General features: G+C 45.7%; 1 protein-coding gene across 1 annotated transcript in view; it reads left to right on the top strand.

Moving 5' to 3' along the window:
• ACLY (ATP citrate lyase) overlaps window positions 1-11,314 on the top strand; it is a 56,557-nt gene extending 45,243 nt beyond the window's left edge. The window contains 9 exon segments of the mRNA XM_008571086.1: window positions 1,216-1,343; window positions 2,014-2,107; window positions 2,341-2,351; window positions 6,889-7,039; window positions 7,239-7,382; window positions 8,991-9,104; window positions 9,541-9,623; window positions 9,905-9,981; window positions 10,342-11,314. Coding sequence (XP_008569308.1) covers window positions 1,216-1,343; window positions 2,014-2,107; window positions 2,341-2,351; window positions 6,889-7,039; window positions 7,239-7,382; window positions 8,991-9,104; window positions 9,541-9,623; window positions 9,905-9,981; window positions 10,342-10,436 — 897 coding nt within the window. The 3' untranslated portion in view covers window positions 10,437-11,314.
• Window positions 11,315-12,416: the final 1,102 nt, after the last annotated feature.

Raw genomic sequence — 12,416 nt, 5'->3', positions numbered from 1 at the left:
ATATCGACAAAAAATTAAAAAAAAAAAAAAAAAAAAGTACAGGCTGGGGCCAGATTGCCTGGTTTAAAATGCTATGGCATACTACCTATGTGACCTGGGGCAAGTTACTTTACCCTTCTGAGTTTCCATTTCCTTTTTTTATAGGAAACAGTCATAGCAGCTAGAAGATTAAATGAGTAAAACTCTTAGGAAGTTTCTGGATGTAGTGTTATTTAAACAGGTTAGATAATACTATGATTGCCCAGTGTACCCCACCCTAAGCCAGGGTTTTGTACCAAATGTTTCATTAGGTTAGTTCATTTTCCCCATTGCTTGATTAAGCACACATTACCACTTAGCTCTTCTGATTGACTTTCCCTTTCCTCTCCTTCACTTCCATTGGATTTATGTATTACCTCAGTGCTTGCTCAGGTAGAGGGGGCCGATTGTTAATTGGCTCTGGGTGGTTATTGCTGTGTGGGAATAAAATAGGTCTAGTGGTGCAAAATCTGACTTCTTTTTTGTTGTTGTTGTTTTGTTTTGTTTTTTTAAAAGATGACCGGTAAGGGGATCTTAACCCTTGACTTGGTGTTGTCAGCACCACACTCTCCAAAGTGAGTGAACCGGCCATCCCTATATGGGATCCGAACCCATGGCTTTGGTGTCATCAGCACCACACTCTCCCGAGTGAGCCAAGGGCCAGCCGAAGATCTGCCTTCTTAAAAGAAGCTGGAAATTCGTACTTTTACATGAAAACTTGAGGTTTTTAAAAAATACTGATGCATGTTTTACAGAAAGTATGTGTGAGACAATGAGATTATATCTGTGAGCTCAGTTTAGCCTGAGGACGCTAGTTTGTAATCTCTTTTCAAGTGTTGGGAAGAACTAACCCCTGTTCCCCATCCCCCGACCACTGCCCCAGGGAGAGCTCCATGTGGTTCAGTATTCAGTCTCTGGAGTTGGGCCACCAGGCTTTGTTTCTTGGCTTCGGTGCACATTAGCTGTGTGACCTTGGGTAAGCTCCTGAACTTCTGTGTACCTCAGTTTCCTCATCTGTAAAGTGGGAATCATCCATCGTACCTATTTAGTGATCTTGCTTCAGGCTGGAAGGCTGTGATTTCATGTAAAGCATCTAGGATCGAGCTGGCTTATGGTCATCGCTGATGTTTCCCAGGATCTTCTGTTCTCTCTCAGGGATTAAGAAGTCCATTGAAGTTGTTCTCCTCTGCCTTCCAGGTCCAGTTTGGCCATGCCGGAGCTTGTGCCAACCAGGCTTCTGAAACTGCGGTAGCCAAGAACCAGGCTTTGAAGGAAGCGGGAGTGTTTGTACCCCGGAGCTTTGATGAGCTTGGAGAAATCATCCAGTGAGTAGACCCTGGGGAAGATGCCGGTCTCCGCCTTCCCCTCCTGATCCCTCCTAAAGATGATAGCCTCTCCAACATAGGGGCATCCGATCTTCCCGATCCCTCTCAGACGTCTAGCACAGCTGTATGGATGCTTCAAAATCCTCTTTCTCTTTGGTTTTCCTTTTGTTTTGTTTATAGAAGAAGCAGGTACAGGCCATTCAGGCTGGTGTTGAAACGTATCCTGTTTCTGAGCTACCTACTTGTCTGGGAGTTGGTGGCCATAAATGAGAGATGAGCATGGAAATATTTAGAAAGTGTCACTTCCGATTGATAAGTTATTGGACTGCCTATTGTCTCTTCCCATTTCTAGCTCTTGAACCTGTCTAGGCTACTTCCCTCTGTTCTTAGCCTCTGGATTCAGCTTTCTAGAAAGCCCCATTCAGAGTTGGGGATATGATGGGATGTGAGGTAGGAGGGGCGAGTGCAGTCTTGGTCAGAGCTTGTTTTCGTTTAGTTCTCGGAATCCAACTGGTAAGAGTAAGCCGCTGACAGGAAAGGTTCAGAGCTGAAGAAACCTATAGTGTTTGGGTTAGGGGGAGGAGCATTTTGGGGATGGCTTGGAAGAACCCAGAATAATAAAATTCATGTGGATTTCTTTTTTCCTGTCTCCCCGCCTTCCGCCTCCCAGGTCTGTGTATGAAGATCTTGTGGCCAATGGAGTCATTGTACCCGCTCAGGAGGTGCCGCCCCCAACAGTGCCCATGGACTACTCCTGGGCCAGGGTAGGTGCTTTGGATGTCCCTAGTAGTATGGGCAAAGGAGGTTTGGGGGTGGGGATTGGTACAGTGGTGGCTTTTGAGTTGATTTGGCTCAGACTCCTAGAAACCTAGCTCTCCTAACTAGTTCAAGCAGCCATGTGGTCACTTCTTTGGGCCCTAAACCATGGGATGCTTCTCTAAGGGCATCAAGAAATCCCATGATGGACTCTTGGATTCCACCCTCTGCTTGTGTGCAGGAGCTTGTAAGGTGGCCCCTTCTGACCATCAGATAATACAAAGGCAGGGCCTGGGAGGGCTAGGGGCAGCCTGTGTCTCCCACATCTGCCACCTGACTTGGACATGAAGGGGGCTTGTAAGGTGGCCCCTTCTGACCATCAGATAATACAAAGGCAGGTCCTGGGAGGGCTAGGGGCAGCCTGTGTCTCCCACATCTGCCACCTGACTTGGACATGAAGGGGCCTGGGGACAGATAATGTCTCTACAGTTGTTTTGTGCCTGCTAAGGGATTTCATGGGTGAAGTAGAGAGTCCATCTGCGTAACTGTTTATGGGGCATAGATGAAGAGCTAATTTTCTTTTTTTTTTCCCCTTTTTGTCTTTTTTCGTGACCGGTAACGGGATCGCAACCCTCAGTGTCGCGCCCGTACCGTGACCGGCAACAGGATTGCAACCCTTGGTGTCACGCCCGCACCGCGCTCAACCAGTGAGCGGACCGGTCTCTATATGGGATCCGAACCCTCGGCGGGAGTGCCGCTGCACTCCCAAGCGCCACACTCTACCGAGTGCGCCACCGGGCCGGCCCTAATTTTCTTAATTCACAATGATTCTTAAAAATTAGTGTTTAAAAGACCAATAACCTATTAGAAAAATGGGTCAAAAATGGCTTTTCAACATGAAAAAATGATCAACCTCACCAATTATAAAAAGAATAATGTAAAAGCTGTGATACCAATTTTCCCCTATAGGGCAGCAAAGATAAAAAAATTATTTGATAATGTGTTTATACAGGTATGAGGGAACTACTGCATTCATTCATTGTTGGTGGGAGTAGAAATTGGCACAGTCTTTCTGAAAGGCAGTTGAGTAATAGCAGTGAAGTTTAGAAGTGCTCATACCTGACAGCCCACCAATTCCATATCTAGAAAGCTACTTCAGAGATATGCTTGTGTATACCAAAGAAACACATCCAATGAGATATATATATATGTGTGTGTATGTATATATATATATATATATATATATATATATATTTTTTTTTTTTCTTTAAAGTGATGACTGGTAAGGGGATCTTAACTCTTGACTTGGTGTCGTCAGCACCATACTCACCCAGTGAGCTAACTGGCCATCCCTATATGGGATCCAAACCCATGGCTTGGTATTTTCAGCACCACACTCTCCTGAGTGAGCCACGGGCCAGCCCCAAGGATATTTTTTTAGTTGATGGTTATCAGTGTAAATACTCAGTGGATTACCAGTGATTTGTGGTATTTTCGTATGCTGGGATACCATATAGGAGTTAAAAGGAATGAACTAGATCTGTGTATGCAGCAACAGTTATTTATTTATTTATTTATTTAAAACTTTGTTGGATTAAAATTGATTATACATATTTTCGGGGTTCAACATTGAGATATGTTGATCAAATCAATATCACTGGCATATATATTTGTTACACATCATAATTATTATTATTAATTTTTTTTTTTTAAAAAGATGACCGGTAAGGGGATCTTAACCTTTGACTTGGTGTTGTCAGCACCACGCTCAGCCCGTGAGCGAACCGGCCATCCCTATATGGGATCCGAACCTGGGGCCTTGGTGTTATCAGCACTGCACTCTACCGAGTGAGCCACGGGCCGGCCCCATAATTATTCTTTATGCCCCTTGTCCAATCTCGCCCCATCCTCTCTCTCCGTCCCCCTCCCCCTCTAATTACCCTAGATTTCTTCTCTCCTTCTGAAAGAATAATGGTTACTCTGTTGATTTGTTGCCTAGATGATCTGTCCAATGCTGAGAGGTATGATCAGGTTCCCCAGTATTATCATAGAGCAGATGCTTCTTCTATCACTCTGAAATGGGCTTTGTGGAGAGAGACATCATCTTTTCTTTATCTCTGCTGGTGACTCTCCTTGTGTCAATGCAATCCAGTGGTTGGTGGACCATCTGCATGGTGGTTGTGGTGTCTCCTGCTTTCGCAGCAACCATGGTTATTGTGGTGGCTGTGGTGGGCCACCCACATGGCAGTAATGTTTTTGGCATGCTCCTTAGTGCTGGTGGAGTGCCTGGTTGTGGGGAATGTCTGGTCCTTAGATCCATGCCTTGGGTCCCCAGGTGGGACCTGAGGTGCTGGCGCGGTGTGCCTGATTGTGGGATGGGTTCCGGTCCCTGGCTACATGCCTCGGGTCCCCGGGTGGGCCCTGAGGCATTGGCATGGTATGCCTGGTTGTGGGCAGGGGGGTCCAGTCCCTGGCTGCATGTCCCCGGCCCCCGGGTGGGCCCCAAGGTGCTGGCAGTGTGCTGGATGTGGGAGTGGGGTCCCGTCCCCAGCTCCAAGCCTTGGGTTCCTGGGCAGGCCCTGAGGTGCTGGTGGTGAGAATGGTTATGGGTGGGGGTCCTGTCCCTGGCTCCATGTGTCATGTCCCCTGGTGGGCCCCAAGGCACTGGTGGTGTGCCTGGGCTGGAACTAATTTTTTTTTTTTTTAAAGATGACTGGTAAGGGGATCTTAACCCTTGACTTGGTGGTGTCAGCACCACGTTAACCCAGTGAGCAAACCGGTCATCCCTATATGGGATCCGAACCCGTGGCCTTGGTGTTATCAGCACCACACTCTCCCGAGTGAGCCACGGGCTGGCCCTGGAACTAATTTTTTGTCCTTTACTTATTTCTAACATGGTGGAACTTCCTTTGGGAATCAGTACTTTAGCTGTGTGGTTGACCTAAGTTGCTGCTTTGATGCTGTTTCCCTAGGGAAGGCTTTTTGTGTAGCTCAGAGTTTAATGGTTGACCTTATAGGTACTTCGGGCTCTCCAAGAGAGACTTGGTGCACCTGGGGTGATCTGGGCCTGAGTTTTTTCATCAAACTGCACCCTATGCAATTCTGCATTCCCGACCAGTCTCCTCTGGGTGGTCCTGCGCTGATTGGGGAGGGGATCGGCTGTCCTTGCTGTGTCCCAGTGTTCTGCCAGTGGGCCTGTCTCCCCCATCTCCTGTGCTCCGAACACTTCCCATGGGGCGGGCCCTGTGCCAGTCCATTGCATTGACTCACTAGCCTCTGAATGGCTCCCCTTTTTCAGCTGTTCTGGCTTCTCGCTCCTGTGTGGGTCCACAGGAACCCTATTAGTGGTCTTACTGTCCTGGGGGCCACCAAGGCCCTCTTCTCCCCTGCTGCCTCCAAGTAACTCCATCTGAAGGGCACAGCTTGTGGCTTCTGCCAGCTCCTGCTCCATGTGCTCAGTAGTTCCACCATTAAAGCGGCTGAGGCCTGAAACGCTCAGAGCAGTTCTTTCTTTCTCTCATCGTGGTTTCTCCTGCCTTCATGAACTCTGGGGTAGGTCTCTCCTCCTCTTACCCTGAGCTCTAGCAGCCTCAGCTTGGCTGGTGTTACATTTTTATAATTGTAAATCGGTTGATTTGTGGGGGAGAGTGACTCTAGGGTCCCTCTATCCTGCCATCTTGCTCTCTCTTCATATATAGCAACATTTATAGAGCTCAGATTCATTGATAAATGGCACATTATGGGACAGTACATCTGTGATGATTATGAAAAACGTATACACACAAAACAACACTGTATACTTCCCATGTGTCTATGTATGTATGCATGTAAATAAAAATGGGGAGAAAAAGGTCCAGAAAGATGTCCACCAAACTAACACTAAAGGGGCCGGCCCGTGGCTCACTTGGGAGAGTGTGGTGCTGACGACACCAAGTCAAAAGTTAAGGTCCCCTTACCGGTCATCTTTTTAGAAAAAAACAAACTAACACTAAGGCAGAAGATGAAGATTGGGGTGGAGGCCAAAGGGGACGTAACTATATCTGTTCTGCTTTGAATTTTTGAAAAGGAGAACATATTCATCTTACTTTTGTAATTAAAATATAACTTAAAAGCATTTAAAAAATGTCACGGGGGCCGGCCCATGGCTCACTCGGGTGAGTGTGGTTCTGATAACGCCAAGGCCACGGGTTCGGATCCCATATAATGATGGCCGGTTGGCTCACTGGGTGAGCGTGGTGCTGACAACACCAAGTCAAGGGTTAAGATCCCCTTACTGGTCATCTTTTAAAAAAAAGAAAAAAATTTCAGAGGGGGTAATTAAAGAAATGGGGTTGGGCAGAATTGGCTGATGATACCCCTGTTGTGCCCTAACTCCGGAGATGCAGATTCAGCTCAGCACCCTTCCCCTGGCTGAAAGAATAGTTGAGGGGCTACCCCCTGTCCACAGCCATGTACCACATTACATTTTGGTGGGGTTGGCTGCTTTATGTGAAGTATTGTAAAAATTTCCCTCTGGATTCCTTCTTCCATTTCTTAGCCAGGAGACCTTGGGTTGGTTACCTCGCCTCTCCGAGCCTCATTTTCTCTGCTGTAACATGAGGAATGATCCTCCTTTATGAGGTTAAGGTGAAGCAATGAATGTGAACTGCTCAGTGTACTGTCTGGTCCCCAAAAAGCTCCAGTAAAGGACAGAAATAGCTGGTGCTAAGTGGCTACCATGGGCATGGTCCTATTTTCTAAACCCGAAATGATCTAATAAAAGTCTTGCCCCTCCCTAATCCTCCCCTAGGCTGCCCAAGTACTCTTGCCAGTTTATTGAGATGTGTCTAATGGTAACAGCTGATCATGGGCCAGCCGTCTCGGGGGCTCACAACACCATCATCTGTGCACGGGCTGGAAAGGACCTGGTCTCCAGTCTTACCTCGGGGCTGCTCACCATTGTAAGTATAGTCATCCCGGGAGGTAAAAAGCTGGAACACTGGGCTTTGGCATCATGCTGCTTGGCTCCAGCAAGGTTCTAGAAGAAGCCCCTGAGTGTGAAACCCTGTGCTGGGGGCTGCTCAGGATCTACTGAATTGGTTTGCAAAGCTGGAGGAACTCTTAACAGCTTATGTCAATATGTGTTTGTTTCTCCTACAGGGGGACCGGTTTGGGGGTGCCTTAGATGCAGCAGCCAGGATGTTCAGTAAAGCCTTTGACAGTGGCATTATCCCCATGGAGTTTGTGAATAAGATGAAGAAGGAAGGAAAGCTGATCATGGGCATTGGTCACCGAGTGAAATCGGTAAGTTGCTCTCAGTAAGGGCGGGGGGGGGGGGATCTCCAGGATGGATGGTGACAGGAGAGCATCATTTTAGTTGGGAACACCCAAGCTTTTCACTCCCACCATGCAAAGCTTTGGATGCATTGACAAATGCCAAATATAAGGCAGCTGTGTTTTTCATGTTATAATACAGATTGTCCTTACAGTTTTTATCTCGTTCAATTGCTGTGTGAAAATATGATGAGGTGGAAACTTGGTACTTTAGCTTCCCAAATGAACATTATAGGAGAAAGGACTATGTCAGGGTTAAGGGGACATATTGGTCACCTTAGGCTAGGTAATACTTCATGCTGCCATAACAGACAACTCCAAAAATCTCAGTGGCTTACAACTGCAAAGGTTTATTTCTCATTCACACTACATCCTCTTTGGGTGGCTGTGGCTCTGTTCTCTGTTGTCTGTGTTGAAGCAGCAGCCCCTGTCTGGGATGTGCTGGTGTCATGCAGTCTCACGCAGGCCAGGTAGTCCTCTGTGTGTCCTGGTAGTGTGTTGTGTTTAGAAACCAAAGAGAAAGAGAAGAGGTGGTTGGCAATTGCTAAGGGCCTTATAGCAACAGCTCCTTAGGAAGCTCCTTAGCTCTGTGGTTCCAGAAACCTCATTTAGTTGGGCACTGTGCTGGTTTAGGTGGGGAGTGTTAATACAAGAGGGTCATATGTGTGATTCAGGACATTCCAGGCATTCAAATGCTTGGCCATCGTGGGTTAGACATCCAGAGTTTGCTTGATGAGCCAGGACTGGATTAGAACCAACCAGGGAAGGTGGTGAACTCTAAGGGACATTCCACCAGGCCTTGCTGAACTTTGCTGAGCCACCTCCAGCTCCTGAGCAGATAACAACTTTCTAACCCACAACTCAGGGCCTCTTTCTAAGATAATGCTAGACCTGTTCTGCCACACTCCGTCTTTGAGCTCTTTCCGTTCTGGAGTCCATACTGACCTAGTGTTTCTCTTTGCTGAGCAAGGAGGTGGTCACTCTGGTATTGGGATTTGGCATGTGCCTAAATCACTTCACTCCCTGACTAACGGGTGTGTGTGGATCTCTCAGCAGATGGTTAATTTCATTCATTGCAGGTCTGGAATTTTTCCTAAAATTTTGGGGATACTTTGCCAACCCACTCCCAACATGTGCTTGCTTAGAGTAGAACTTTGCTACAGCTGACTAGACCACAGAGCTGGTGGGAAGCATAGCTGGTGGCTGGAACCTAAGACTTCAGGTTGTAGAGTGGGCCAGTCCCAGCCCCCTGCTGCGTGATACTGTAGGACCATGGCTAACTTCCTGAACGTCTCCAAGGCTCAGTTCCTTCTTTGTAACATAAAAGAGAGAAACCTACAGAGGTTGTTTGAGGCCCAACTGAGATAGGAGAGGACTTCAAAAACCTTAAGCCCCACAGCAGTGTCATAATCAGTGCTACATGGATAGTACATGTGGATCAGGTTCCTGAATCACCTCTGAGATGAGATGTACAGTTCTGTCCACCTATGGCAAGTCCAAACAGGCTCTTAACAGTAGAGTTTGAGTGGTAACTTTGTAACTTTTTTGTAACCTCTGTAACTTTGTGTCCATTTCTAGATAAACAATCCAGACATGAGAGTGCAAATCCTCAAAGATTACGTCAGACAGCACTTCCCTGCCACCCCGCTGCTCGATTATGCTTTGGAAGTGGAGAAGATTACCACCTCAAAGGTAATAAAGTTCTCTAATCATTTTTTTGTGTAAATTTCCTGGGAAAGGGGAGCCAGGTTAATTTTGGTTGTGCTGCTAAAATCAAACCTGGTCTATTTTGGAAATTTTATTCCTGTTGCATAATTAAATTCAACAGACAGGTATTAAATGTCAACTAGGTCCTTTGTCTAGACACTGGGAATTGAACTGAGTATGACACAGTGTCAACCAACTGGGATGTTTTGGTGGGAGCTTTTTAAATGGCGGTCAGAATCCATAGTAATAGGACTGGCTGGTTAGCTCAGTTGGTTAGAGCGCAGCCTTGTAACTCCAAGATCATGGGTTCAGATCCCTGTACCAGCCAGCTGCCAAAAAAAAATTCATGGTAATAGTAGTAGTAACAGTGGAAAATTACAAAGAAAAAATGGTAAATGCTTTGAATTTTTTGCCTTCGCAGAAACCAAATCTTATCCTGAATGTGGATGGTTTAATTGGAGTTGCATTTGTAGACATGCTTAGAAACTGTGGGTCCTTTACTCGGTGAGCATCGTAGTTATTTTCTTCTCACAACGTTTGTTGATTTTTGTCGGTGTGGTTTGCTCCCAGCTATAAAAGTCACACATGCTCCTTATAGATTTAGAGAATATGGAGAGCTATAAAGAAAACAAAAATTGCCTCTAATGCCACTGCCCAAGGCACCCCTCTTTTCTACTTTGAAACCACAAGAGAGCTTTTCATTCCTGGGCAGAAGTAGTACTGTCTTGGGGAAGAGGGCAGTCACGTGAGCCACTTTAACACTACAAGTTGATTGTGTGTTGCAGGGAGGAAGCTGATGAATATATTGACATTGGAGCCCTCAATGGCATCTTTGTGCTGGGAAGGAGTATGGGCTTCATTGGTAAGTTTGTTGTTTTAAGTGTTGTTTTTTTTTCCTCTTAACCTCCAAGGTTTAGCTATACCACCTACTCGAATGATGAGTCATTGTTTTTAATCCTTCTTTTCTTTAAATTTCCCCTTATCTTTGTCTTTGTTCCTTTGTTCTTAGAAGTGACTTTGATAGCTAGCCCGGGAAAACAGAGTTAAATCCAACAGTTCCCTTTTACCAAGTCTGGCTGATCTGCCTGTGGAATGGATCTGAATTTACTTGCCCATTTCTTTGCAGCCACCTTTTTTGTATTAGAAAGATTTCCTTTCCTTAGCCTCTCCCCTCACCAGGCTTGTGGAACTGTAATAAAAAGATGCATTTGCTCCTTTTTAGGACACTATCTTGATCAGAAGAGGCTGAAGCAGGGGCTGTATCGTCATCCGTGGGATGATATTTCATACGTTCTTCCGGAACACATGAGCATGTAACTAAGCTAGGAACCCTACTGCAGTAAATCGAAGACAAGAACTCCTCCTTGGGAAATAGTGTGCAGGCAGCTGGCAGTGGAGCCTGCTATAGGATGAGCATGGAATGTAAACAGCCACCGGTGTGCAGGGACCGAAGACCAACACCCACAGGCTAACTGCCGCTCAGTCCATACAAAGAAGCTTAATATTTTTTTATAAGCATAGGAATAAACACCAAGCCAATACTTGTGACATTTGCTCTGCTACCTGCTGTATTTATTATATGGAAGCATCTAAACATTTGTCAGGATAACATTCTTCCTCATTCTAGGGTGTTGTGACGTTGCTTTCTTTTTTCTATCAGTTAAAAAAAATTTTTCCCTTGAGGAAGGGAATGAAACTTTTAAGACCTCAACATACTATACATTTAAAGCCCACTGATGTCTTGTTTTTCCACTTCCTTTCTTCCTCCACATATAACACGAAGAATATCGTATTAATCTGATTTTTAAGGATCTTTTTGTATGTTATGTGTTAGAGTTTGTTTGTTATCCCACTGAAATGTCCTGTCTTGCAGACCAAAGTCTGCCTATGTCAGAGGTATGGGACCATTGCATCCTTAGCCATTGTCACATAATGTGTGGAGTAGTAATTTAAAGTATAAAGTTGTAACGTACATATGTTTGAAATGGAAACGCAAAGCAAAAAGCTGTGAAATGTCTTGCGTCTTATGTTGTCTGTATTTATGCAGCTGATTTATCTGTTACTGAAGTGTGGATCCAAGGACTCCAGCTACTTGCATATATAATCCACAAAGATTCTGGGCAGCTCGCACCTCAGTCTCTTCTCTGTATCATCATAGTTTGGTTTAAATAAACTATATACTAACAATGAAGGCATACTGCTGTTTCATGTTTTTTATATCCTTTCACCTGTATTGCTTCAAGCTGTACTTTCTAATAGTTTCAGAACATGTCGTTTTTAAAATGCTCATGCATGGGGCTGGCTGGATAACTCAAGTTAGTTAGAGCATGATGCTGATAACACCAAGGTCCAGGATTCCATTCCTGTACTGGCCAGCCAAAATAAAATAAAATGATCATCCACATCTTAAAAAAAAAAAAAGTCAAAACAAAAGCCTAAAAAAATACAAAAACACTTGGTGTTATAACACCAAGATCAAGGGTTTGGATCCCCATACACACCAGCTGCCAAGAAAATTTTAAAAGCCCACTTGTCCCTAAATCTGTGAATGATAACCAAAACTCTGTCCGGATACTCAGGCCAAAAGCTTGGGAGTCACCCTTTCCTCTCTCTAGTTGCCAAGTCCTGTTGATTTACCCTTTAACAATCTGATCTGTCCACATCTGGTCTGGTAACTGGCACCCCCTTTCCCCCGCTTTGTCCGTTCTCCACACAGCCACCACTGATATTTTTAAAAATACATTGGATTCAACCACGCCCTTGTTCAAAATCCAAAAGTGGCTTTTACTCACCGTTTTAACAAATATATAGGGAACAGTGACTATGGACCAAGCACTACGTAAAACAGTTGAACATTATGTTATTTAATCCTCACAGTGATCTCCCAAAGTAGACAATATCCCCATTTTTAGAGGATAACTTAATTCAGAGCTAAGTAACTCGCTCACTCTCATCCATTTAGCGGGCTGTCTTAAAAGGTTTACTCCAAAGCCACTGTCAGTAGAAATCCTATGTTGCCACCCAAAGCTTTAACAATGGGTGATGGCCTAAGGTAGCTTTTCCTTTACAAAATGACCACGGAGAGCATGCGACTCTGGGGGAAGAACGTCTCGACGGGAAGCCCGGGATCAACCCGTCCTCACCGGAGCCGGGATTCCAGCCGAACCTCGCAGACGCCGGGCGGGAGTGCGGGCGGGAGTGCGGGCGGCGCATGCGCGTCCGGCCGGGCCGGCCCCGCCCCGCGCGCTCTGTGTAATCCCACAATCCCTCTGTGTCGCACCAGAACTGTCGTCTCGT

This window comes from Galeopterus variegatus, unplaced genomic scaffold (assembly GCF_000696425.1).
Source record: "Galeopterus variegatus unplaced genomic scaffold, G_variegatus-3.0.2 Scaffold658, whole genome shotgun sequence".
Classification (NCBI taxonomy): domain Eukaryota; kingdom Metazoa; phylum Chordata; class Mammalia; order Dermoptera; family Cynocephalidae; genus Galeopterus; species Galeopterus variegatus.
Note: the sequence above shows the minus strand (reverse complement) of the source record. Positions and strands in the feature narration are given on the sequence as shown.